This window comes from Lissotriton vulgaris, chromosome 6 (genome assembly GCF_964263255.1).
Source record: "Lissotriton vulgaris chromosome 6, aLisVul1.2, whole genome shotgun sequence".
Classification (NCBI taxonomy): domain Eukaryota; kingdom Metazoa; phylum Chordata; class Amphibia; order Caudata; family Salamandridae; genus Lissotriton; species Lissotriton vulgaris.
This window is the reverse complement of record NC_141694.1, coordinates 1,412,042,938-1,412,069,058: the sequence shown is the minus strand read 5'-3', so window position 1 is coordinate 1,412,069,058 and position 26,121 is coordinate 1,412,042,938. Positions and strand designations below refer to the sequence as shown.

Genomic DNA, 26,121 nt, shown 5'->3' with positions numbered 1-26,121 from the left:
AATTGGACATCATTTAAGAAGTTATGTGCTTTGTTACAGAAATAGTAAATCAATAGTTTAACAGGTGTTACCTCGGATGAGAGCTAAGAGCAATCAGCAGGGTCATATTCCCACTTGTCTAGGACTACAGTTGTGTATTCTAAAACATAAATATAAGATTTTCCTTCCTTCTTTTGACTATGAGAAATGTATATCTGCAATATGCACTACATCTACAGTTGACTACATTATCTGACACAAAATTCAAATGTTGTCAGCATTTTAAGTTCTGTATAATCTCCACAAATGCCATTCAACAGAGATTACTAGGTGACACTTTTAATACTCAGCTAGTTGCAGTAAGTGATCATTCCTCCCAAAGTCAAAGCAAAAGTGGTGCAAAGCTTTTCACTCTGATAACACTGGAGATGAATCCTCTTCAGAGAGAGCACAGCCAGCTAAGTTCGTACCTGTTAAGCTGCAGGATCTCCAAGACATCCGAGAAGATAATTTGGACATTTGCAATACTGAGGATGGCACGGTTCGAAGCTAATGCTGCTTTGAGGGGGATAACATATACATCCTTCACAATAGTCAGTGTCTGCACATAGATCCTCTCACTTCTCAGAATTTCCCGAGCAAACATACTTCGTTTATCTGCTGCATCTTCTTGGAACAGCTTTTCCTGCAATGCAATATATAGGGGTTTTAGGATTACTGAAATACTTTACGTTGGTAATTATGTGGCCTGTATCGAGTAAAAAAAATTGCACTTTACATGCTAAGATAATATGTTATACTTTCAGAAAAGGTTCACCAAATGTATTATACATGACAAGCCTGACCACCTTTAATACCCTATGTTGGTAATTACGTGGCCCATAATGAGTGAGAAGATACACTGTGCATTGAGTAGTATATACAATAATTTTCCTTAGTATAAGAGACCATTTTTAATGCCCTGTGTGGTAATTACGTGGTCTTACACTTGACTAACTTACATTTACATGTAATGTTTTAATATTTTTGTGTATAAACAGTATTAACTATAATGATAACACCGATAGCTTGAATGCAATAGACCTTTGGCTAAGGGACACATATATCCGAGTACCAGCCGGGATATGTGTAAACATAATAAGGGGCTATCCAATCCTACTATAAAATCGGCAAATACGACCAATGTCTTGAACGTGGACATGTTTATATTTTGAATTCTATGAGGACCGTGTGATTTTCTATCCCTATAACTTCTATGCCGCAATTATGAGCATACAACAATTAAGGTATGACTTACTAACTACGTTTGTTTCTGATGAGCAGCGTCCAAGCAACCATACACGGGCTTGCAAGTACCCTCTCTCTACGCTAGCCCTTCCTCTATCTCTGGCTTCCAAGTAGTCACGTCACGTCACGTGATACGGAAGTAATTTGAGGCTGACTCGGACGAATTTTCAGACACACTCCCGTTTTCCACGGTCGGATGTGCTGATGCCGGGGACGAAGTTGCCCGATCCGCTGCAGTAGGTAAGCGGTATGTGCAATTTGGTTAGACTATATGGGAGATAATAGCCTGCTAGATCCCTGACACCACGTATCTATGTTATGTTTTGGTACACAGGACGGCAAACAGCAGGACCCGAGCCATGACAGTCACCCCTTGAATACTCAGGTACAAATCGGCTGTACCAATATGCATGTAGATGCTTCTATTCAAACACCTGTGGTTTATTTTAATTATGCGGCATTTTTCCATAGAACGGGGGCCGAATTATTATGTGCACACCACAACGGACCCAAATAGAATACTGATCTCTCTCCCCCCGTACGATGCAACGCATACCAAGGTAATTCTAAGAGCATACTCCTTTTTAGCGTACCCCCCATGCGGGCAGATTACTGAATTTTTCCATAAATTTCTTTATTCTTCCATGTAGAGAGGCGTTGATATGCTGCTACTTCGCCCTCATTGCTAGTTTTCATCCCAATAAATGAATATGAACCTCTTCGTCTTTTCGATAAGGTATAGTGACTTCCATTGTTTATAATGTAAGACCCACTAACATATAGACACATTAACTAAATAGTCACTCCCCTCTTTTAGGAATATTTGCACACAAGAGCCATGTTTGGCCAACTGAATAAGTCGCGGTGAGATCTATACAACAGGTAATCAGGTATTCCCCTTAACTTTGAAGAATGTCAGTAATTCCTAGCTTAAGGTCCTAATCAATATATTTTCCTTGCCTCGCTCAGCATGAGCTGAACATAATCAGTAGTGTTTAGTACGTGCACAGATCAGTACTCGGCATCGCCACCTGAATAACGAAGAATTGAATGATATGACTCATGAATTGGAGGTTTCTCCCCTTCCTTAAGTACCCATCCTTGACAGACGTTAACCTGACACCTTGACCTTGGTCTCTTTAGGACCGAGTATAGGAGATATGACGCGTATATATGTACCTCTGTGTAAATAAATAATTGAATCTCTTCATTTAGTGGAAATTAAGTAATTGTCTCCAAATGTCCTTCCCCTATAGGAACTGCCCACACCTCCCCTTTGCACTGTCCTGAGGAAGACCCATCGCGTAAGGGCCATCATCCCTACCACGAGGGTCGAAACGTCGACTACCAACTGTTGCACATAATCAGTGTGTTAATATGTACACCTGTTATTTATGATGTCGTACTGAATGATATTGATAATTGATGATTAATTCTATTTAGGCTCCACCGGGAAGCCACTATCAATTGTTAAAGGAGATATACAATTGAATTGTCACTTCACCTACCCACACTTTTCCTGAGCACTACACCCCCTTTCCCTTCCTTGTACAGTGGGCACTGTTAAAAATGTTCATTATGTGTTTGCAAATGAAATATACAGTTTTTCTACGTACCAACACTATTTGAATAAACAATAGTGTTTTAACAAGTGATTGGTTAATGAATATTTTCTTAAAATTTACAAATTCACTCCTAACTGGTCAGGGACCATTTGTTATATAGCACTTAATTACCCAGGTCCCTATGACTACCGGGTAGACCCCCTTCCTTGTACCCTCTTTAGCGCAGGTACTAACCTGTGAGGTCCTTTCCTTTTCCTCATGAGATTGAATATAAATTCGATATGGTTGACGCTGAGACCCTATCCTACACAGAGGACTACATTAAACAACTCATACATGATCATGCTAACACCTTTTTGTCAGACTGCACACCTGGAATAGACTTTACCCTGAATGACAAAATTGCACGCTTAGAACGTCTAGAAAAGAAACTAATTAGGACCAGACTCCATGGACATCTTTTAGCCCAATACTTACAGGCTAATATTATCCCCACGGGATTACAAATCAAAATTGAGCCTGCTATATTTGTGGACGTACCTAAATTTCGTGAAGTATTCAGTTTCGTGGCCAATAACTGCTCCCGGCACTGGATGGTGCTGGGAGTAGAGACGGCGGCTAAACAAATTAAAATTCTTCAAGAAGAAATTACAACCTTGAAGGCTGAAATTGAAAGTGATTCTACACTCACTAATGCGAAGGAAGCATTGAAAAAACTGGATTCAACACTGAAAGATTTTGACATCACGACACAAACCAAAAAATTGAATAAGCTAGCCAGGGACATTCGCCTCTACGACAAGAAAAAGACCTACCCGTATCTACAAGAAGATTTTTACCGGCAAGATAATCAAGGGCGATTTATGAACAAAGGGAGAGGTGGATATAGAGGCAGACGCACCTATACCACTTTTTCCGATTCATCATACAGCTCGGAGGGGGACGCAGAACAAGCGGACCCTAGTGGAAACTACACATATCAGGATTCACTTATACCAACCACCCCAGCCTTTTTTAGACCAAGGATCATGGAGACCACCACGAGGACGCGGCCGCCCTTTCCCGAGGGGCACTAACAGAGGCCAACTAAACAACAGTGGCGATTGGGATGGCAACCGTGGTCGCGGCCTGAAGCAGGTCAGATTCAACCAGGAAGAACACGAAGAGAGGTCAACCCGCCGGAAAAACTACAGGTGGTGAATGAAAGCCCTGTAGTGAATCTGTCTACCCACACATTGACTGAGAGTGAAACGCAAGTTCTTAGTAGAGGCCTGTCATATGTCCCAACGGCAAACCCAAATGCGTTTGACATCAAAACTGAACTATCTAAATTTTTCCGAAAAGTGAGATTGAGATACCACTTTCTAAAATCTCCATCACTCAAGCCCAGTACACACACAGGATTGAGGATTCCTTCCAGCTACGTTCCACCGGCACATATGATGTCTAAAAGAATTCTAGCATATGAATCCGTGGTAATGAGAGATGTAGAAACTATCCTCTCAAAGAAAAAATACACGAAATACAACATCAGCAATAATGAGAAACTTGCATTGAAAGACTTGAGAGACAACAAGAATGTCGTCATAAAACCAGCCGACAAAGGCGGAGCAATTGTGATTCAAGATACCAGCAAATATAAAGCTGAAGTCATGAGACAGCTACAGGATGGTATAAGTTACAAGAAACTTCCAGGCGACCCCACCAAAGAAATGGCTTCTGAAATATTACGTGTGACCATAGAGGGTCTTGATCAAGGTTTCCTATCAGATCAAGAATTTCAGTACCTGAACCTGAAAAATCCCCGAATCCCCACCATTTAGACATTACCCAAAATATATAAAGACATGACAAGCCCCCCTGGACGCCCTATCATTTCCGTATGTGGATCCATACTCGAACCACTGTGTCGATGCATCGACTTCTTTCTAAAACCTATCGCGGAGGCTACTGAAACATACCTACGAGATACAACACATACTATTACCATTATAGATGACTGTTAGACGGGAACCCGGAGGGTCGGCCGAGCAAGGGGGAGAGGCCTCCTAGCGAGGGCCCTCTCCTTCAATCGTACGGACGAGCAACTACCCCCCCACAGATGGACGCCACACAAAGATAGGTTCTGTACACTTTTATCGGTATTCTTAGGCAGGTTAACTTGACGATAAAGCAGGACCAGGATACGATGATCCCGTCAATTCTAGTCTCTTGGGAAAGGGGGTAGCGGGTGTGTAGCTCTCAATCCTCGAGCTGGAGGGTTCGCAAGTAGGGGCCGCGGCAGCGCCAGCAGGCCTATGGAGATGGTTCACGAGGATGGGCCGCGGCAGCGCCAGCAGGCCTTCAAGATGGTTCACGAAGAGGATGAGCCGCGGCAGCGCCAGCAGGCCTTCAAAGATGGTTCACGAAGAGGATGAGCCGCGGCAGCGCCAGCAGGCCTTCAAGATGGTTCACGAAGAGGAGCCGCGGCAGCGCCAGCAGGCCTCCAAGGATGAGTTTGTCTCGGTGTCTCTCGACTCCAGGATACAACTGCCTTCCTGCTCTGGAGCTACCCCAGTTATAGGTCTGGCGCCCTTTGATGTCCGGACCCTCGCACTTGGGGGTCGGGGGGTCCGGGATGAGGGAGTCCAGACACCCAGCAGGGGGGTGGAGCCAGCGCCCAGGGAGGCTGGGGGCGATCGAAACCTGGCGGAGGGGAGCCATCGACACTCCTTCTTCCATTGACTCGCCAAGTGGTCTATTTACCCCCTGGGTGGATGGTGGTGCCTCGATGTCGGGGCTTGGCTGGGCCTGAGGCTGAGGTCGACCCGCGGCCACAAGGCCTGGTTGTGGTGGGTCCAAGATGGCGGCTGGGCCAGGGCCGGTGGTTCGGGAAGGGTTATGAGCCAGGGTTCCGTCGGGGAAGAGCTGGGGGTTGACCCGGCGGGTTGCAGGTGTGGTTCTTGTCCGGGGAACAGGGGTAGCAGTAGTCCGCGACCCGCCATGCGGGGAGGGGTCGGGCCTGCCACGAGGCCTGTCCAACATGCGTCCCCCCCAGCTGAAGGCAGGGAGAGTCACCCATCCTCTTGGGTAATCTCCTCGCCGAAGCGGAAGAAGCGGGACAGGCCGTCTGCGTTGGCGTGATCTTGGCCTGGGCGATGCTCCACAGCGAAGTCCATCCCTTGCAGGGAGATGGACCAACGCAACAGCTTCGGGTTCTCTCCCCGCATCTACATCAGCCATTGCAGAGGACGGTGGTCTGTTTGTACCCGGAAGTGGGTACCGAAGAGATAAGGCCGGAGCTTCTTGAGGGCCCACACCACGGCGAAGGCCTCTCGCTCTATGGTGCTCCAGCGTTGTTCTCGGGCCAGCAGGCGTCGGCTGATGAAGGCCACTGGCTGGTCAACTCCTTCTGTGTTGATTTGGGAGAGGACGGCCCCCACGCCGTGATCGGAGGCATCTGTTTGTACTATAAATTTCCGGCTGTAGTCGGGGGCTTGGAGCACGGGGGCGGTGCACATGGCGGATTTGAGGTTCTCAAAGGCGGCCTGACACTCAGGAGTCCAGTGTACTTTCGGGGGGTTCTTTTTGGACGCGAGTTCTGTGAGGGGCCCCACAATGCTGCCATAGTCTTTTACGAAGCGCCGGTAGTATCCGGTGAGCCCCAGGAAGGCGCGGACCTCTGTTTGGGTTACCGGGGGCTCCCAAGCCTGAATGGCAGCGATCTTGAGTTGGAGAGGGGCCACCTGGCCACTTCCCACCTGGTGCCCCAGGTAGGTCACGGACCCTTGGCCGATTTGGCACTTGCTGGCCTTGATTGTTAGTCCTGCCCGTCGGAGGGCGGTAAGGACCTCCCGGAGGTGTTGGAGGTGTTCTGCCCATTGGCGGCTGTACACGGCAATATCGTCCAGATAGGCGGCGCTGAACTCCTCCAGCCCCGCCAATACTTTGTTTACGAGCCTCTGGAAGGTGGCGGGGGCGTTTTTCATTCCGAAGGGCATCACTTTGAAGTGGTAGTGGCCATCCGGGGTGGAGAAGGCGGATCGCTCCTGGGCACCGGGGGTGAGGCCGATCTCCCAATAGCCCGCGGTCAAGTCAAAGATGCTCAGGTAGCGAGCGGCCCCCATGCGGTCGATCAGTTCATCCGCTCGGGGGATGGGGTGAGCGTCTGTCCGGGTGACGGCGTTCAAGCCCCGGTAGTCCACACAAAATCTGAGCTCTGGGGCGACTCCAGGGGCGGCGGCCTTGGGGAGCAGCACGACTGGGCTGGCCCAGGGACTGTCGGAGGGCTCGATTACTCCTAGGGCTAGCATCTTGGATACTTCTGACTGGATGCAGGCGCGTACTCGATCAGGTACTCTGTAGGCCCGGTGCCGGATAGGGGGGCTATCCCCGGTGTCGACATCGTGGAGGCACCAGGGGGTGACCCCAGGGATGAGGGAGAACAGGTCGGCAAATTGCTGTAGCAAGTCTTGGCAGTCTTGGCGTTGTGCTGGGGACAGGGCATCGGAGAGGTGGACTCCTTCCAAGGAGCCGTCTTTTTCGAGGGTCCTCAGGAGGTCGGGGAGGGGCTCGGAGTCCTCTTCAGCCCCACTGTCGGTAGCCATCAGGAGGCTAAGTTCAGAGCGCACAAAGTGAGGCTTGAGTCTGTTGGCATGGAGTACCCGGAGAGGGTTCCGGGGGGACTCCAGGTCCACCAGGTAGGTGACGGGGCCCTTGCGCTCCACCACCTTGAAGGGTCCTGTCCATTTGTCCTGGAGGGTGCAAGGTTCGACCGGGGACATGACCCAGACCTGTTGTCCCGGCTCGAACTCAATGGAGGAGGCATTTTGATCGTACCAACGTTTCATGTCTTCTTGGCTGGCTTCGAGGTTGGCCTTGGCGAGTTCCCTGAACCGCCGGTCTGGTTCCGGAGGGTCAAGAGGTACTTGTACACATCAGGAGGAGTTTTCAGGGGGGTCACCTCCCACCCTTCCTTGACCAGGCTGAGGGGGCCCCGGCCTGGGTGCCCATACAGGAGCTCGAAGGGGCTGAATCCCAGGGACTTCTGGGGGACCTCCCGGTAGGCAAACAGGAGGCATGGTAGCAGCACGTCCCATTGGCGGCGTAGGGGCTCCTCCAGGCCCATGATCATACCCTTGAGGGTGCGATTGAATCGTTCCACTAGTCCGTTTCCTTGCGGGTGATAGGGGGTTGTAAATTTATAGGTGACCCCACACTGTTGCCATAGGGACTTCATGTATCTGGAGATAAAGTTCGTGCCCCGATCACTGACGACCTCTCGGGGGAAACCCACCCGCGAGAAGATCCCCATCAGGGCTCGGCCCACCACGGGCGCTGTCACGGTCCGGAGAGGGATGGCCTCTGGATAGCGGGTGGCATGGTCCACCAGGACGAGTATGAAGCGGTGACCTTGTGCTGTCCGGGGTTCCAGGGGCCCCACAATGTCGATCCCCACCCGCTCAAAGGGAGTGGTGACGATGGGAAAGGGTTGCAGGGGGACTTTTAGTTTCCGGACGCTCTTCCCGCTGGCCTGGCAGGTGGGGCAGGCCCGGCAGTGGTTCATTACATCGTTCCGCATTTTAGGCCAGTAGAAATGGGTCACCAGGCGGCTGTAAGTCTTGTCCTGCCCCAGGTGCCCGGCAAGAGGCACATCGTGTGCCAGGTTCAAGAGGAAGTCTCTGAATCGGAGGGGGACCACCAGCACCTGGCTGGCTCCCAGTTCGGCAATCTTTTGCTCACTGTAGAGGAGCCCGTTGTCCCAATAGATCCAGTGGGCCCCCGAGGCATCCCCTGCGCTCTGGGCTATGGCTTGCTGTCGGAGCCCCTCGAGGGAGGGACACGCTCTTTGTTCCTGGCGGAACTGTTCCTGAGTGGGGCCACCTTCTTGGCGCCACTGGGCCAGCTCCGGGAGGTCTTGGAGTGGGTCAGGGTCTTCGTTGTTGGGCCCCGGTGGACCAGGCTCAGGGGTGATCTCTTCTGTGACGACTGGCGGTGGAGGTTCGGGCCACTCAGGTTCTTCCGTGGTGGGGATGGCGCGGGCGGCCATGGATCGGGTCGTGGCGCAGACCCATTCAGGGAGGCCAAGCATCCCCAGGTGCTCTCTTCGCTCAACGGCTGCCCAGGGGGAGCTCTCGAGATCGTTCCCCAGGAGGCAGTCCACGGGGGCATCGTCTCGGACGGTCACTTTCAGCATGCCCGACACTCCCCCCCACTCGAAGGGGACGCGGGCCATCTGGCACAGGCTTTCGGAGTTGTCCGCAGACCGTACTGGACAAAGTACGTTGGGCAGGATCTGATCAGGGGTCACCAGATGGCAGCGGACTGCGGTCACACTGGCCCCTATGTCGCGGAGGGCTTCAGCCCGGTGTCCATTAATGGTGACCCACTGGCTGTACTTCTGCGTGTTGGCTGGGATGGCGGCCCGCGGGACCATGTCCCTTTCCCCTAGACATACCAGGGACATGGCTGCGGGTTCCCACTCGGGCTGGTAGTGTTCGCACTCTTCGGCTTCTTCTTCGCCTTGCTCTTCTCCGAGGGCGACGGCGGTGATCTGGCGGTTCACTGGACCCGTGGCCTGGACTGACTGGTTTCTCGGACAGTTTGGGTCATTGGCGTAATGGCCGGGCCGCTGGCATTTGTGGCAGACCAGGTTGAAGCGGAATCCCGGTCGCGTTGGAGGGCTTCCTCTTCCGGCCGGAGACGGGGGGTTGCTAGTGGGGGGCACCGTGACGGTGTCCCTGCCCCGACCCTGGCCTCCTCCTCCCCCTCGTGGACGGTGGGACCCCTGGGAGGCTCTGTTTTGTTCGCCCGGCCAACTCCGGTGGACCCGGGTGCTCTCCCATCGATCCGCTTCGATGGCGAGTTTCCGGGGTTCGGTCAGCTTGCTATCGAGGAGATGCTGCCGTAGTTCCACGAAACAATTATTAGAGAGGTGCTCCCACACAATGAGATCGAATAATTGTTCGTAGGTGGTGACCTGGCTGCCTTTGATCCATCCCTCTAAGGCTCGGCTAAAAAAGTTCACATATTCCACCCAGGTGGTACCGGGGATTCTTTTACAGTCTCGAAATCGCTGCTGGTACATCTCGGGGGTGAGCCCATAGCGAGTGAGAAGGGCGGCTTTCATGTGTTCGTAGGAGGTCATCTCTGCATCGGGGAGTTGTAGCAGGGCATCTCTTCCTTCGTTGACGAATCTCCCCCACAACCCGGCTCCCCAGTCTTTTCGCGGAATTCGGTGGGAGATCATGGCTACCTCGTAGGCCTTGAACCATTGCTGGATATCGTCGTTCCGATAGTACTCTCGGACGACTTCTTTGGGAATGTGGACCTTGGTGTCTGTAGGAGGAGTGGAGTTCTGACTTTCGGGGACGCCGAGGTCCTTGTTTTGTCGTCGAATTTCCAGCTCTTTTAAACTGCGCTCGTGTTCGTACGCTAATTTATTCTCTTCCAGCTCCCTCTGGCTTTTTTTCTCTTCCCGTTCTTCCCGTAGCCGTAAGTGCTCGAGGGCCATCTTTTGTTCTGCTAGTTTTAGTTCCCCATCTAAGCGGAGTCGAGCCAGTTCCAACTCGTGGAGCCGGCTCCTCTCCTGTTCTCGGGCCTCCTCGGACGAGAGGCCCGCTCTTCTTTCTTCTTCGGGGGTTGCAATTGTTTCTGTGGTCTCAATGTTTTCGTTTTGGGGTGGGGGCGCTCCCGTCTCCACCCAAGACTCCAAGGCGTGCTTGAGGTCATCTTTGGTGCTCAGTCCCGTGGTAGCGATGCCCAAGTCTATGCAGAATTGTTTTAATTCTTTGTGGCTGTATTCTTCCAGCCGTTCCATCTGGAATTTTGCGGTTGTTCCAACCTCTTTCGTCGACATTGTTGCTGTGCGTCGTGGGGCGAGTTACTCTCCGTACGATTATGCGCCGGCTCGGATCGCGCCGCTGGCCACCAATATTAGACGGGAACCCGGAGGGTCGGCCGAGCAAGGGGGAGAGGCCACCTAGCGAGGGCCCTCTCCTTCAATCGTACGGACGAGCAACTACCCCCCCACAGATGGACGCCACACAAAGATAGGTTCTGTACACTTTTATCGGTATTCTTAGGCAGGTTAACTTGACGATACAGCAGGACCAGGATACGATGATACCGTCAATTCTAGTCTCTTGGGAAAGGGGGTAGCGGGACAGTCTCAGTACCGGTCCGGTACAGGGGTAGCGGGTGTGTAGCTCTCAATCCTCGAGCTGGAGGGTTCGCAAGTAGGGGCCGCGGCAGCGCCAGCAGGCCTATGGAGATGGTTCACGAGGATGGGCCGCGGCAGCGCCAGCAGGCCTTCAAGATGGTTCACGAAGAGGATGAGCCGCGGCAGCGCAAGCAGGCCTTCAAGATGGTTCACGAAGAGGATGAGCCGCGGCAGCGCCAGTAGGCCTTCAAGATGGTTCACGAAGAGGATGAGCCGCGGCAGCGCCAGCAGGCCTTCAAGATGGTTCACGAAGAGGAGCCGCGGCAGCGCCAGCAGGCCTCCAAGGATGAGTTTGTCTCGGCGTCTCTCGACTCCAGGATACAACTGCCTTCCTGCTCTGGAGCTACCCCAGTTATAGGTCTGGCGCCCTTTGATGTCCGGACCCCCGCACTTGGGGGTCGGGGGGTCCGGGATGAGGAAGTCCAGACACCCAGCAGGGGGGTGGAGCCAGCGCCCAGGGAGGCTGGGGGCGATCAAAACCTGGCGGAGGGGAGCCATCGACACTCCTTCTTCCATTGACTCGCCAAGTGGTCTCTTTACCCCCTGGGTGGATGGTGGTGCCTCGATGTCGGGGCTTGGCTGGGCCTGAGGCTGAGGTCGACCCGCTGCCACGAGGCCTGGTTGTGGCGGGACCAAGATGGCGGCTGGGCCGGGGCCGGTGGTTCGGGAAGGGACCCTGGGCCAGCCGAGAATGTTATGGTTATGAGCCGGGGTTCCGTCGGGGAAGAGCTGGGGGTTGACCCGGCGGGTTGCAGGTGTGGTTCTTGTCCGGGGAACAGGGGTAGCAGTAGTCCGCGACCCGCCATGCGGGGAGGGGTCGGGCCTGCCACGAGGCCTGTCCAACAATGACCTACCATTTGACCCAACTAGCCAACTATTGGTAACGAGCGATATTGTTTCACTATATACAAGCATCCCTCAAGAAGAAGCCATTGAAGTGATCACGTTGGCTCTTGACCAAAGAACAGCACCAGCCTATGTGCCTACTAAATTTATCATTTTACTGCTTAAGATCGCCATGATGCGGAATTTTTTCGTATTTCAGAATGACTTCTATGTTCAGACCAAAGGAGTCGCAATGGGGGCGGCTTTTGCCCCAGATCTGGCTATCATCTTTATGGCTACATATGAACAACACTTCGTACTGAACAATGGTAATCCCTTTAGATCTATGATCATGACATGGATGCGTTACATAGACGACATCATCATGGTATGGGGAGGAGATCAGTCCGAACTTACAGACTTTCACATATGGCTCAATGCCCGGTCACCGGACATTCAATTCACTATGGAATCCAGTAATTCCACCATTAATTTCCTAGACTTGACCATTTATGTTCAAGATGACAAACTCTGTACTGCACTTTACAGGAAACCAGCCGAAAGGAATTCCCTATTACAATATTCAAGCCACCATCCAAGGGCTTTACGGGATAACTTGCCTTTTGGCCAATTTTTGCGCATAAGACGCAAATGTTCAATGAAAGAGGATTATATGGCTGAATCTGAGGAACTTATTCAACGCTTGACTGATCGAGGCTACCCTAAACGTTTGGTTAAACGAGCAAGAAATAGGGCTTGGTTCTGCCCTCGTGAATCCTTATTACAAGGCAATACGCGAGATGAATCCGAACTGAACCGTTTAATCTGCGTAACGACTTTCTCAACAAAAAGTAATGAGATAAAAAACGTTGTTAATAAACATTGGAACCTGATAAGTCAAGATGTGGACATAAAAGACCCCCCGATGCACTCCTTCAAAAAAGCGAAGAATATGTGGTGTGTTCCTTCTTGGACACACAGACAACACCGTCCCTCACATCTATGTGGAACTTACAACCGATTGTAGGTCACCATCGGTGTGGCAGCTGTAAAGCCTGTGACTACACGTTACAAGTCAAGGAGTTTGTGCATAAACATCACAAGATCGCTCTGAAACAATACACCAATTGTAATACGACTGTCGTGATCTATTGCATCCTATGCCCTTGTCAGATGCTATATGTAGGCCAAACCCAACAAAAAGTCAAATCAAGAATACTCCAGCACTGCAGTCGCATTCGATGTGAAACTGTGGGAGCTCCGCTGGTGGATCATTTCAAGCTATCCGCACACGAACCTGAAGATCTGAAGTGGATTGTTCTAGAAAAAGTAAAACTTGGTCCAAGAGGTGGTAACATCAGTGCCCTACTGAACCTGCGTGAAATGAAATGGATAACACACTTCAACTCCATCAATGAAGGACTGAATGAAGTTGATAGCAGTTTTGTGCAGATGTCTACCATCTAAGAGACAGGGTACTACTTGGGGAGCCCAATCATGTAACTCCACCATATACTCATTCTTCGTATAATAAATTACATCTCACATGTACTGGTAGCTAATCATGAATCCAGGCAAGAAAGATGCCACACATAAAAATGCACAACCCAGCCCTATTAATAATATGTTAATTTGAGGCAAGATGCCCCCAATGCAATATATAGGGGTTTTAGGATTACTGAAATACTTTACGTTGGTAATTATGTGGGCTGTATCGAGTAAAAAAAATTGCACTTTAAATGCTAAGATAATATGTTATACTTTCAGAAAAGGTTCACCAAATGTAATATACATGACAAGCCTGACCACCTTTAATACCCTGTGTTGGTAATTACGTGGCCCATAATGAGTGAGAAGATACACTGTGCATTGAGTAGTATATACAATAATTTTCCAAAGTAAAAGAGACCATTTTTAATGCCCTGTGTGGTAATTACGTGGTCTTACACTTGACTAACTTACATTTACATGTAATGTTTTAATATTTTTGTGTATAAACAGTATTAACTATAATTATAACACCGATAGCTTGAATGCAATAGACCTTTGGCTACGGGACACATATATCCGAGTACCAGCCGGGATATGTGTAAACATAATAAGGGGCTATCCAATCCTACTATAAAATCGGCAAATATGACCAATGTCTTGAACGTGGACATGTTTATATTTTGAATTCTATGAGGACCGTGTGATTTTCTATCCCTATAACTTCTATGCCGCAATTACGAGCATACAACAATTAAGGTATGACTTACTAACTGCGTTTGTTTCTGATGAGCAGCGTCCTAGCAACCATACAAGGGCTTGCAAGTAACCTCTCTCTACGCTAGCCCTTCCTCTATCTCTGGCTTCCAAGTAGTCACGTCACGTCACGTGATACGGAAGTAATTTTAGGCTGACTCGGACGAATTTTCAGACACACTCCCGTTTTCCACGGTCGGATGTGCTGATGCCGGGGACGAAGTTGCCCGATCCGCTGCAGTAGGTAAGCGGTATGTGCAATTTGGTTAGACTATATGGGAGATAATAGCCCGCTAGATCCCTGACACCACGTATCTATGTTATGTTTTGGTACACAGGACGGCAAACAGCAGGACACGAGCCATGACAGTCACCCCTTGAATACTCAGGTACGAATCGGCTGTACCAATATGCATGTAGATGCTTCTATTCAAACACCTGTGGTTTATTTTAATTATGCGGCATTTTCCCATAGAACGGGGGCCGAATTATTATGTGCACACCTCAACGGACCCAAATAGAATACTGATCTCTCTCCCCCGTACGATGCAACGCATACCAAGGTAATTCTAAGAGCATACTCCTTTTTAGCGTACCCCCCATGCGGGCAGATTACTGAATTTTTCCATAAATTTCTTTATTCTTCCATGTAGAGAGGCGTTGATATGCTGCTAATTCGCCCTCGTTGCTAGTTTTCATCCCAATAAATGAATATGAACCTCTTCGTCTTTTCGATAAGGTATAGTGACTTCCATTGTTTATAATGTAAGACCCACTAACATTTAGGCACATTAACTAAATAGCCACTCCCCTCTTTTAGGAATATTTGCACACAAGAGCCATGTTTGGCCAACTGAATAAGTCGCAGTAAGATCTATACAACAGGTAATCAGGTATTCCCCTTAACTTTGAAGAATGTCAGTAATTCCTAGCTTAAGGTCCTAATCAATATATTTTCCTTGCCTCGCTCAGCATGAGCTTAACATAATCAGTAGTGTTTAGTACGTGCACAGATCAGTACTCGGCATCGCCACCTGAATAACGAAGAATTGAATGATATGACTCATGAATTGGAGGTTTCTCCCCTTCCTTAAGTACCCATCCTTGACAGACGTTAACCTGACACCTTGACCTTGGTCCCTTTAGGACCGAGTATAGGAGATATGACGCGTATATATGTACCTCTGTGTAAATAAATAATTGAATCTCTTCATTTAGTGGAAATTAAGTAATTGTCTCCAAATGTCCTTCCCCTATAGGAACTGCCCACACCTCCCCTTTGCACTGTCCTGAGGAAGACCCGTCGCGTAAGAGCCATCATCCCTACCACGAGGGTCGAAACGTCGACTACCAACTGTTGCACATAATCAGTGTGTTAATATGTACACCTGTTATTTATGATGTCGTACTGAATGATATTGATAATTGATGATTAATTCTATTTAGGCTCCACCGGGAAGCCACTATCAATTGTTAAAGGAGATATACAATTGAATTGTCACTTCACCTACCCACACTTTTCCTGAGCACTACACCCCCTTTCCCTTCCTTGTACAGTGGGCACTGTTAAAAATGTTCATTATGTGTTTGCAAATGAAATATACAGTTTTTCTACGTACCAACACTATTTGAATAAACAATAGTGTTTTAACAAGTGATTGGTTAATGAATATTTTCTTAAAATTTACAAATTCACTCCTAACTGGTCAGGGACCATTTGTTATATAGCACTTAATTACCCAGGTCCCTATGACTACCGGGTAGACCCCCTTCCTTGTACCCGCTTTGAGTGGGATAACATATACATCCTTCACAATAGACAGTGTCTGCACATAGATCCTCTCACTTCTCAGAATTTCCCGAGCAAACATACTCCGTTTATCTGCTGCATCTTCTTGGAACAGCTTTTCCTGGTGACAAGTCAAAAATTAAAGTAAGGACAGTGTCAAGATCTTTTTCACTTGAGAAATATTATGTTTCTATATTCCTATTTAATTACATTTGTATAGAGCTGCATATTTAGTAATGATGAGCGTTAACAAATTTGAACTTTATATTGTTTCGCTTTCCAGTTGACCGGAGCCTATTAATGTTTCTGCTGTAGACAAATAACAGCATGCTGCAGAATGTAAAAAAATCACAGCATTGGTGAGTACCAGGTTTAACAATATTTGTTTCTGACCATGTGATTTTGGGATAAGATGAACTGTTTTTCTTAATTTTTAAATAAATTTACACATTTCGTACTAAGATTTTTTTACCTGCCAGCGCTTTGAATTAGAAGAAAGAACCCTGCCTTCCTTCAGTAAGACTATGAAAATTATACTATGTACAGATAGTATTTTCAGTAAAGGCAAAGGTTTAGCAGTCTTTTAGTGCCCCTCTTATTGCACCAATATATGTGTCCTTAAGCCTCTCTACTCAAATATTATTCACTGAACGAGCACCAACATGTATCAATGAACACAAACTACAAGAGTGATGGGGGTTTTAAATGGGGTTCTAAAATAATAAATGCACCCAACTACTCCCAATTTACAACCTTTCATCTGGAAAAGAAAATTCTAAAATCCCTCAAATTGGAGGAATCACTTCTGCTACATTGTGCGTGGCTATGCATGTACACAAATGTGGTACTCAAGCTTACTTACACATTTATATGTTGGGCAATTAAGTGCACACTGATCTTAAAAAACAATACACATTTCCATTTATTTTTGTAAACCAGGAATGTTTCAGTAAATCACAACAACACAAACCTAGTCAAAAATGCAGTGCAGAGTACCTTATTTGGTGCCATATGTATTATTATTGGAAACAGCGATTACCTAATTACGATTCTCTGCAAATCGTAATTAGATAATCGCTATTCCTCATGTATGAAACTACCTGAGTTTCATTTAGCGATTCCTAATGGGTTGCAAATCGACTTACCTCATGAATGAGGTTAGGAATCCCTAAAATCATGAGGATGGTGGGCTGATAGGGTCAGCAGACCACCATGTCCATGATTACTTTTAAATAAAGCAATATTTTTTTTATTAATGCAGCCCGTTTTCAAAAACGAAAAATTAAAAATGTTCTTTTAATTTGTTTAAGAGCCGGCAGTAGTCCGTGGGACCAATGCCTGGTCTGGAATAATGGTTTTGCTAGCATTCCCATAGGCGAAAGGTCCCTTGGCGACACCTTCCCATTTGTAGTGGCCACCTACTTGAAGTAGGTGGTAAAATGCAAATGTTTTATCACTGCATTTCGGTCAAAAAACATTCTTACATACCGCAGCAATTCGGTATTAAGAAGGGACGCCCTCAACACGCCCCTTCCTAAAACTGAATTGTTATGTATTGGCAATTCCAAATTGCGATTCGGTAGCATGTTATCGAATCGCAAATTGGAATTCATACATACCAAAATACATTTTACCGGTGACGAACAGGTCGATTCTGCGACTCGGGCCATTGCGGCCAGTAAAATTCATGATACATGTGGCCCTTGGTATGTTATTTCTAGTGTCTCGATAACACTTTAAGAATTCTTCTTGATCCTGCTTGAACCTCATTCAGCCTTGGGTGTCAGCACTTCAACTTAATCTCAATGCAGAGTTTGCTCTTTTCAACAGAAGCAGCTTAACAATATGGATTTAGGAGCCGCCATGACTCCACCTTACATACACCCATAAATCATTAGCTTTCATCGTAGACGCCTCTCTATCCTTCAACTACTACATGAAGATAAAAGCTCAGATGTAATGGTTCAAGCTTTAATCACTCTGTAGAACAAGTTACTTTGGTAATGTTTTATCCGGTAAAGACTCTTGCTAGTCACAGATTCCTTACCTTAGAATATTCCCCAGGTGTCAGACTGAATCCAGAAATTTACAAGCAGTACCTCGGTGCGCCGGCATTGATCAGCTCTGCGTCAGTCGTCGCCAGTAGTGACATGCGCTGCACCCCACCCCAGCACACAGACATTCGTTTCTTTTCATGACATTTCCGCACTAGAATCACTGAGCCATGACAGAATGCTGATGGACCTGAGAGCAGACTCTATTCCCTAGTAGGAAAAAAAATGTGTTAGTAGAAGCGGGGTGAATGGGAGGATCAGTAAGGAATCTGCGGCTGGATAGAGTCTCTACCAGATAAATCGTTAAAGAAGGTAAGTAACTTGTTCATCTGATAGAGACTTTTAGCTGCAGATTTCTTACCTTAGAACAGATACCCAAGACATCATTTCTCAGTGGTCTATGAACAAATGCAGACCTGAAGGGGGTGGACTCCTCGTGCTAACAGTGGTCACAGCCTTGGCTCAGGAGGAATGAGCCCGCAAACCCTCAGAAAGTTGCTTTTGGGCCAGTGCGCAGCAGATCTTAATGTAGAGTACAATCCACCTGGAGATGATACGTTTCTGCATAGCCTTCCCTATCTTTGCTCAAGTGAACTCAGTGAAGAGTTGATTGTCCACCTGGTGTTACTTAGTACGAACACAGTAGAAAGATAACACTCTTTTTGGGTCAAGGCCAGGCGTTGAGAAATCTACTTTCCAACTCGCTATTTGGGTCACATTTTATCAGGGCAAGCTACTTTAGGGCATACTGGCCTGTTCTGGCGAGCTGATCGCTGTTCCACCAGCAAGTCAATGAGGAATAAAGATGCCTTTCATCGTGTTTTTATCTTGTCACATTTGCTCTGCGTTAGGAGACACAGATGTCAAATGTCAGCTTACAATTTGCTGTCAGAGAAAGAAAATTAAACACAACCTCCAGGATAAAATATGCAAAAGAAACAATTGATGGACGGAATGCTGGACAATGCAGACATTCACTCCCAGTCACAAGGATCTGGGTTTAATCCATCATTCTTTTGCTCACCACACCACCCCAGATTGGACTCAGCCATATGCAAATCAGTCTTGCCCCTGTTCCTTGTGGGAACAGTCCAGCCCGAACCGCCAAGCCAGGTCCTCCCTGGACCGGAAACAAGCATCATGGAGCCAGGTTAGCTTGAATCCAGTGGTGTAGTGAGCACGGGACACATGTCTGGGCATACACTTCCCACGTAGGGCGATATATGCAAAAAAAAAACAATTGATGACGGAATGCTGGACAATGCAGACATTCACCCCCAGTCACAATGATCTGGATTTAATCCATCATTCTTTTGCTCACCACACCACCCCAGATTGGACCCAGCCATAGGCAAATCAGCCTTGACCCTGTTCTGTGGGAACTGTCCAGCCCGAACTGCCAAGCCAGGTCCTCCCTGGACCGGAAACAAGCATCCTGGAGCCAGGCTATCTTGAATCCAGTGGTGTAGTGAGCATGGTACCCACGTCTGGGCATACCCTTCCCACTTAGGGCGATATATGCAAAATAAATAATTGATGGACAGAATGCTGGACAATGCAGACATTTACCCCCAGTCACTAAGATATGGGTTTAATCCATCATTCTTTTGCTCACAACACCAGCCCAGATTGGACCCAGCCATAGGCAAATCAGCCGTGACCCTGTTCCTTGTGGGAACTGTCTAGCCCAAACTGCCAAGCCAGGTCCTCTCTGGACCGGAAACAAGCATCCTGGAGCCAGGCTAGCTTGAATCTAGTGGTATAGTGAGCACGTTACCCACGTCTGGGCATACCCTTCCCACTTAGGGCGATATATGCAAAAGATATAATAGATGGACGGAATGATGGGCAATGCAGACATTCACCCCCAGTCACTAAGATCTGGGTTTAATCCATCATTCTTTTGCTCACCACACCACCCCCGATTAGAGCCAGCCACATGCAAAATCAGTCTTGACCCAGGATAAAATAAGCAGTAAAGTAAGATGGTTTTGTAAAGTGAACTGTCTGACAACCGTGCAGTGCAAAGAGGAACAGGTGGATGCCAGAGGTTTGGAAACATTCCCAGGCACTGGCTGAGTCTCTCCTCCGAGTGTGGCTATGGAGGACGGGGCTTCCTTTGCCATGCTGGTGAGGAAGGTGACGAGTTACTAGACCTTACGCTGCCCTTGGTGGCCATCAAGAGGAACGTCTTGAAAGAGGTGCTTCAGTTGGGAGTTGCCCAATAGAACCTTTTCTAACCTTTAATTAAGCTCTTACCGATACCCTGCTCGTTGTATGGGCCAAGTCTTGCACAGGGCCTTCTGTGCACATGACAAGTGCCTGCTGCGACCGCCCTGCTCATGGGGACTCCAGCTTTCTCCACCCCGCACCCCACCCCGGAGAGCCTGGTTATGTAGGCCTATACTTCTAAATTCAAACCTGGTGCATTTCCCAACAAACCACCGGATAGGGAATCCAGGAGGCTGGATACCTTTGGTGAGAGGACATTCTTTTCCCTCAGCCTTGCACTGGGGTCGGTGAACACTGCATGTCGCTTGGGCCGAAGAACAGTTTGAGATCCAGTTGCCCATGGGCTGCCTATGGTCTCAGAGGAGGCCCAAGCCATTGTGAGCAAGACTTTTGCCGATAGCAGGGACGCAGCTACGTTCATCATAGGCTGCTGACTGGATACAACAGACTTGCTAGGAAAGGTGATTGCGTGGTCAGTGGCACTCAAATGCCATGCCTGGGAGAGATGTACTGTTTTTTCGGAAGATGTCCAGGCATCCCTTATGGACTTGCCCTTCGATTGCACCAGCCTCTTCAGCAATAAGATAAATGTAGCACTGTAGCGATTTAAGGCAGCAGGGCCACTGTTTGGTTGTTGGGTCTCTCCATGGCCCTATGCCTGCCCCATTCTGCTTTTCGCCCCTTCCGTGGCTATGGTAGGGGTTAGCAGCTGCGTCCATTCGTGGTCAGCCACCAAGGCCAACAGGCTTCCCAGTCCTTTTGTGACCATGGAAGCAGCTTCCCCCAAGCCTAGCAGGACACAGGACATATATTTCTGTGTCAGCAAATTAGTTGCTCCCATTGTACGATTTTGGAAAAGGTTGTTCCAGCTGTAAATCTATGGTAGAAAACTGCTAACAGTGAAGGGTCCAAAGAAAATGTACTGCATATACTGTGTCTTTTTCCAAAGAGATAAGCTTGTTTGTGGAAACGTACATTTGTATCCACAGGAGTTTGGATGATTATTTAAGCAATTAACTACTGATTAACTACTGTTTGAATCAACTCTGACAAAACTACAGTGAAGGTCGTAAAGGTTTAAGACCATATTACACATTGGATACCTTTTTGACGGTAGAATCATCAAGCAGTTTGTATGCATTTTAGTGTGATTTCCTTGGCAGTGATGAACTAACATGTATAGTTTCTACATATTTAGGACTATCACTTCATTGATCAAATATGCAATTTTACTTTTTTTGTTATGGTTTTAATGAATCCACAATAAACCGAATTTGGGGGTCGATTATGATGGCGGGTGGACCTACGTCCGTCCGCCACCCCCGAGGTGGAGGGACCGTCCGCAGGGGCAGCAGCGTTCCCTCCGTAGGAATTAGGATGTGACCACCACCCTGGCAGTTACATCCTGTACATTTAACATTGCGGCGGGTGCTGCTTGAAGCAGCACCCGCCGCAAAGTTAAAAGTGCATGCTGTGCATTTGCATGCACAAAGCGGCAGGCACCGCGCGGTGCCTGCCGCATTGTGCATGCAACTGCAGGGGGGTACCATAGGTACCCCCCATGTGCACCCCCCACCCCCCAACACCCTGGGGGCCCGCAAAGGGCCCCCAGAAGCAAAGCTCCACATGCTTCTCCACGGCGGAAAAGCCGCTGCGGAAAAGCATGTTCCCGCACCCATCGTAATGTGGCTGGCGGTGTCTTGCAGACACCGCCACCACATTGCGGTCCACACCCCGCGGATCAGCGGCGGATGGACCTGCTGTCCGCTGCTGATCCCATCATCATCATAATCTGGCGGTGGGTGTTTTCTTTGCCGCGGCGGTAAATCCGCATCCTCCGGGCCGGCGGTGGCTTCCACCGGCCCGGAGGATGCGGATTCACCTCCATCATAATCGACCCCTTGATTTGGTGTTTTCATTACAGGTGATCAGATATCCAATCATACCTATACAGCATGCTGTTTATTATCCCTCTCTTCCAATTACAATAAACGTTATCTCACCTAATAACAGCATCTAAACAACAGACTTTCAATAATGTCTTCTGATGTATAAAAATCAGGTAATCATCAGATGAGAAATGTTTAAGCTGTGCGATCAAGAAAGACTAGCACCCCTCCTGAATGTTCACAGCCTAGCATTGCGTTGCATTCTTCTCTGACCTTAACCACAGGATCCTCCAGCAGGGCTTCACGAAAGGTATACAAATAGTAGATTGTATTTGGATGTCTCTTTAGAAAAAAAATATTTTTTGACATACCACCAATCTCAGTGGTAAATATTAGATGGATTGACTCACATTTCCCACCTTAATTTCTTCATTTTCTCTTAAAGTCATATCACTTTGCGATATTTGTTTTTGGAATACAATAGCTTGTTTAAATCAGGAAACCACCTCCATGTTTTACCTTTAACCTTGAGTTGTCAATTCACCTCTTGCACACATTTGCACTGACTTATATTTTAGCATCTCAATCCAATGTGACTTATTTCATATACTGTTTGAAATCTTTATAGTTAGTGAGATAATGAGCTCTTCATTTTAGTATCCTCTGCTTTTCTCTCCTTCCTTGCGGAGACTCAGCCCCCACCCAGTAACAATTCAGGCGTCAACACACTGGACGCCAACATTGCCTATTGGCTTACTACCGCTAGTGACAAGTTTGCTCCCCTGTCCTGCTTCCCCCGTTCTCGCCACAGTAAATCTCACAAATGGTTTAACCCAACACTGAAGTCACAACATCTTGAGCTGCGCCAATTGGAGCGCAGGTGGAGGCGTAATTATCTCAGCACAGACAGGGAGATGTATGTGCTCGCACGCAGGGCATATACAAAAGCCATTATTACAACCAAGGCTGCCTATTTCTCAGACAGAATATCCATAGCTCCAAATAAATCGAAAGAGATATTCAAGGTCCTCGGCGAACTAACATCGGACACCAGGACACTCCCGAACCTGCCCCCTTCTGCAGAGTCTTGTAATGCCTTAAACACCTTTTTCATTGACAAGATTCTGGCAATCAAAAACTCCATCCCTCGCTCCTTTCCTTCAGCAATAGCCGCAGTTCCTTCCACCAACACCTCCACTCTGGCCTGCTTTCCTACACTCGACCCCGATTCCTTAGCCAAGCTGGCCACTCGGGTGAAATCTGGCTCCCCCAAGGACTGCTGCCCCCCCTCTGTGTTCCGCGACATCTGTCACACTCTCCCGCACTGCATCTTACCCCTTCTCAACACTTCCCTTAACTCCGGCACAGTTCCTAATTCTTTTAAGGAGGCTGTACTGGTGCCCTTGCTAAAAAAAACTGGCGCGGACCCAGCTGTCCTCGCTAACTACCGGCCCATCTCTCTCCTGCCCTACCTGTCAAAAATCTTTTCATCAGTTCATCGAGGAGTCCAACTTCCTGGAAACGAACCAGGCCGGCTGCAGACCAGCCCATTCCACCGAGGCTGTGCTCCTTGCCGGGTTGGACAACCTCAGATGTAATGCTGACAGAGGCCGCCCCCAGGCACTGGTCCTATTGGATTTGTCGGCGGCATTCGACACGGTGGACCACAACATCTTACTCCACCGTGTCGAGTCCGCCGGAGTCCGCGGGCCTGCTTTGTCCTGGGTTAAATCCTTCTTGGAGGGTAGATCCCAAGCAGTCAGTCTGGGCCCCTTCAGCGCTACCAGCGCACCTTCATCTTGCGGGGTTCCTCAGGGTTCTTCCCTCTCCCCCCTCCTTTTTAATTTGTACCTTCAGCCTCTTATCCACTCCCTAGGCAGTTGGGACGTCACCGTTTTCAATTACGCGGACGATTTACAAATTATTTTTCCCCTCTCCTCCCCTGACGCCGTCACCAACTTCAAGGCGGTCATGATACACATCCAGCAGTGGATGAACCAAAATCAACTAAAGCTCAACCCTGGGAAAACTGAGCTCCTCCTTCCTGGGAGAAGCGCTTCCCATTGGGGCCCACAATTCTGGCCATCTGAGCTCGGTCCATCTCCTCCCCCTGCTGGCTGTGTAGAGTCTCGGCGTCATAATTGACTCTGAGCTCACTCTTAAGGCTCAGGTGAGCGCCGTAACATCTTCCTGTATGTTCCAACTACACAGGATTCGGAAAGCCGCCCACCTTCTGACCCCTGAAGCTCTGTTACAAGTTTTAATAGCACTGGTGCTGTCCCGTCTGGACTTTTCTAACTCTTTGTACCTCGGTCTTTCTAAATCCCTGTTGTCTAGGCTACAGATTATTCAAAACCAGGCTGCCAGACTGGCATTTAAAATCCCCAGATGGCAGTCGGCCAAACCTTTACTACATCAATTACACTGGCTACCAGTCAGCGAAAGAATATCCTTTAAGGTCGGCTGCCTGGTTTTCAAAGCCTTGACTGGTCCCTCTCTTGCTTTCCTGAAGTCCCTGGTTACCCCCTACTGCCCCTCCCAAACTCTGAGGTCTACCCACCTCCAGCTCTTAGTCACTCCCCGGTTCAAACTTACCAAATTAGGCGGCTGCAGCTTTTCCCACCTGGCCCCCAAATTATGGAATTCTCTCCCACTCTCACTTAAATCCTCACACTCTCTTGTATCATTCAGGAAGCCCCTAAAATCTCTGTTGTTCTCACATCCCCACTAAAATCCCTCTGTTCAGCTTCAGTGTTCCTATCAGCGCCAGGAAACTCATGGTGACAGTGCGCTCAACAAATGCCCATTAACATAACATAACAGTATTTAGAAGTATGTAGTTGAGCCACATGATCTAGGCTACTAAATAACTACTCAGTAATCATACATTTTGGCCTCTGCTCTACTGCCTGTGTAGCTCCAACAGCAATCTAAGTACTGCTGCTCTTTAATAGTTCAAGAAATTGGACAATTGCTTAGCACTCTTAAGCGGTCACAACTTTAAAGCTTCCATGTTGATTCTGTTATGCATTCGTTTACCGTAAAATCAATCAGACATACCCCCCTTTAATCACTGAAAATAAGGTTTTCATATGTGCGCTGGAATCTAAATATATGCCAAGGCTTTGGTAAAATAATTGTGATAGAAATTACTTTACTACATTTTTTTTGTAAAACATTTTTATGGGCATTTGATATTTTTACAAACATCACATCTTTCATTGCTAATGGTATTAGCGTACAATATGTCCCGCCCAAGAACCTAACATTATGACATGTGAACCTATGGTTGTGAAGGACGTTAAGCCTTTTCGCTTAGTCCATTAATTGGCAATGACCCGCATGGGTCTGTGTCCATTTACAAGTAGCCTTCACGCATGCCAGTCCCCCCGTTGCGCTAGGGGTGCGATGTGTTTGTCTCCCCGTACATGAGCTTGTTGGGGTTTGAAAATATCAGCCACATTCTAACCGTAAACTAACTTGGGGCATAAAACTGGGATGCACTGTGTCTTATGCTGTGGGTGCGCGTATGTGAACGCCGGAGAACTGCACTATTGCGGGACATCCTGATGTAGGTACCCCGGGCGGATAGGAAGAGGGAGGAGGGACAGCGCTAAGAGCTATCTACGTGGGAGCGTAGTGTTGGGTCGTTGGCAGCCTGTAGGTCTGGCCTGTCTGGTGTCCGGACCCCTTGTGTACCCTCCTGAGCATCCTCTGGATCCGCAAGCGCCATTGGGGAATCACCCCCGTGTCACCGCCTCTGTCGCCATTTCTTGCGTAAAGGAGTTAAGGAGCATGGCCCAAGGCATGGAGATCGGGTGCTTTCGAATTCCCTGGACTGCGCCCCATTTCTTGACCGCACCCAACCAGGCCCTCTGGGGCCTTCTAATTCATAGTCATACACCGATTGGCCAGGAGGAGCACTAGGGAAGCAAAGCACATTTCTACTTTCATGTGTTTGTGAAGCTTACAGATACCTAGGGCGCTAGCCTCCCATGTGTTGAGTTCTCGTAGCCCTGTGATCGTCCTTATGGTATTATGGACAGTACGCCAGTAA

The 26,121-nt window shown here is 48.4% G+C and overlaps 1 protein-coding gene across 1 annotated transcript in view; it reads right to left on the bottom strand.

Annotated features, from left to right (window-relative positions):
- The window catches only part of ECT2L (epithelial cell transforming 2 like), a 566,170-nt gene that overhangs the window by 145,084 nt on the left and 394,965 nt on the right, over positions 1-26,121 (bottom strand). The window contains exon 16 of the mRNA XM_086927539.1: positions 450-664. Within this exon, the coding sequence (XP_086783665.1) occupies positions 450-664 (215 nt within the window). The remainder of the gene's footprint in view (positions 1-449; positions 665-26,121) is intronic.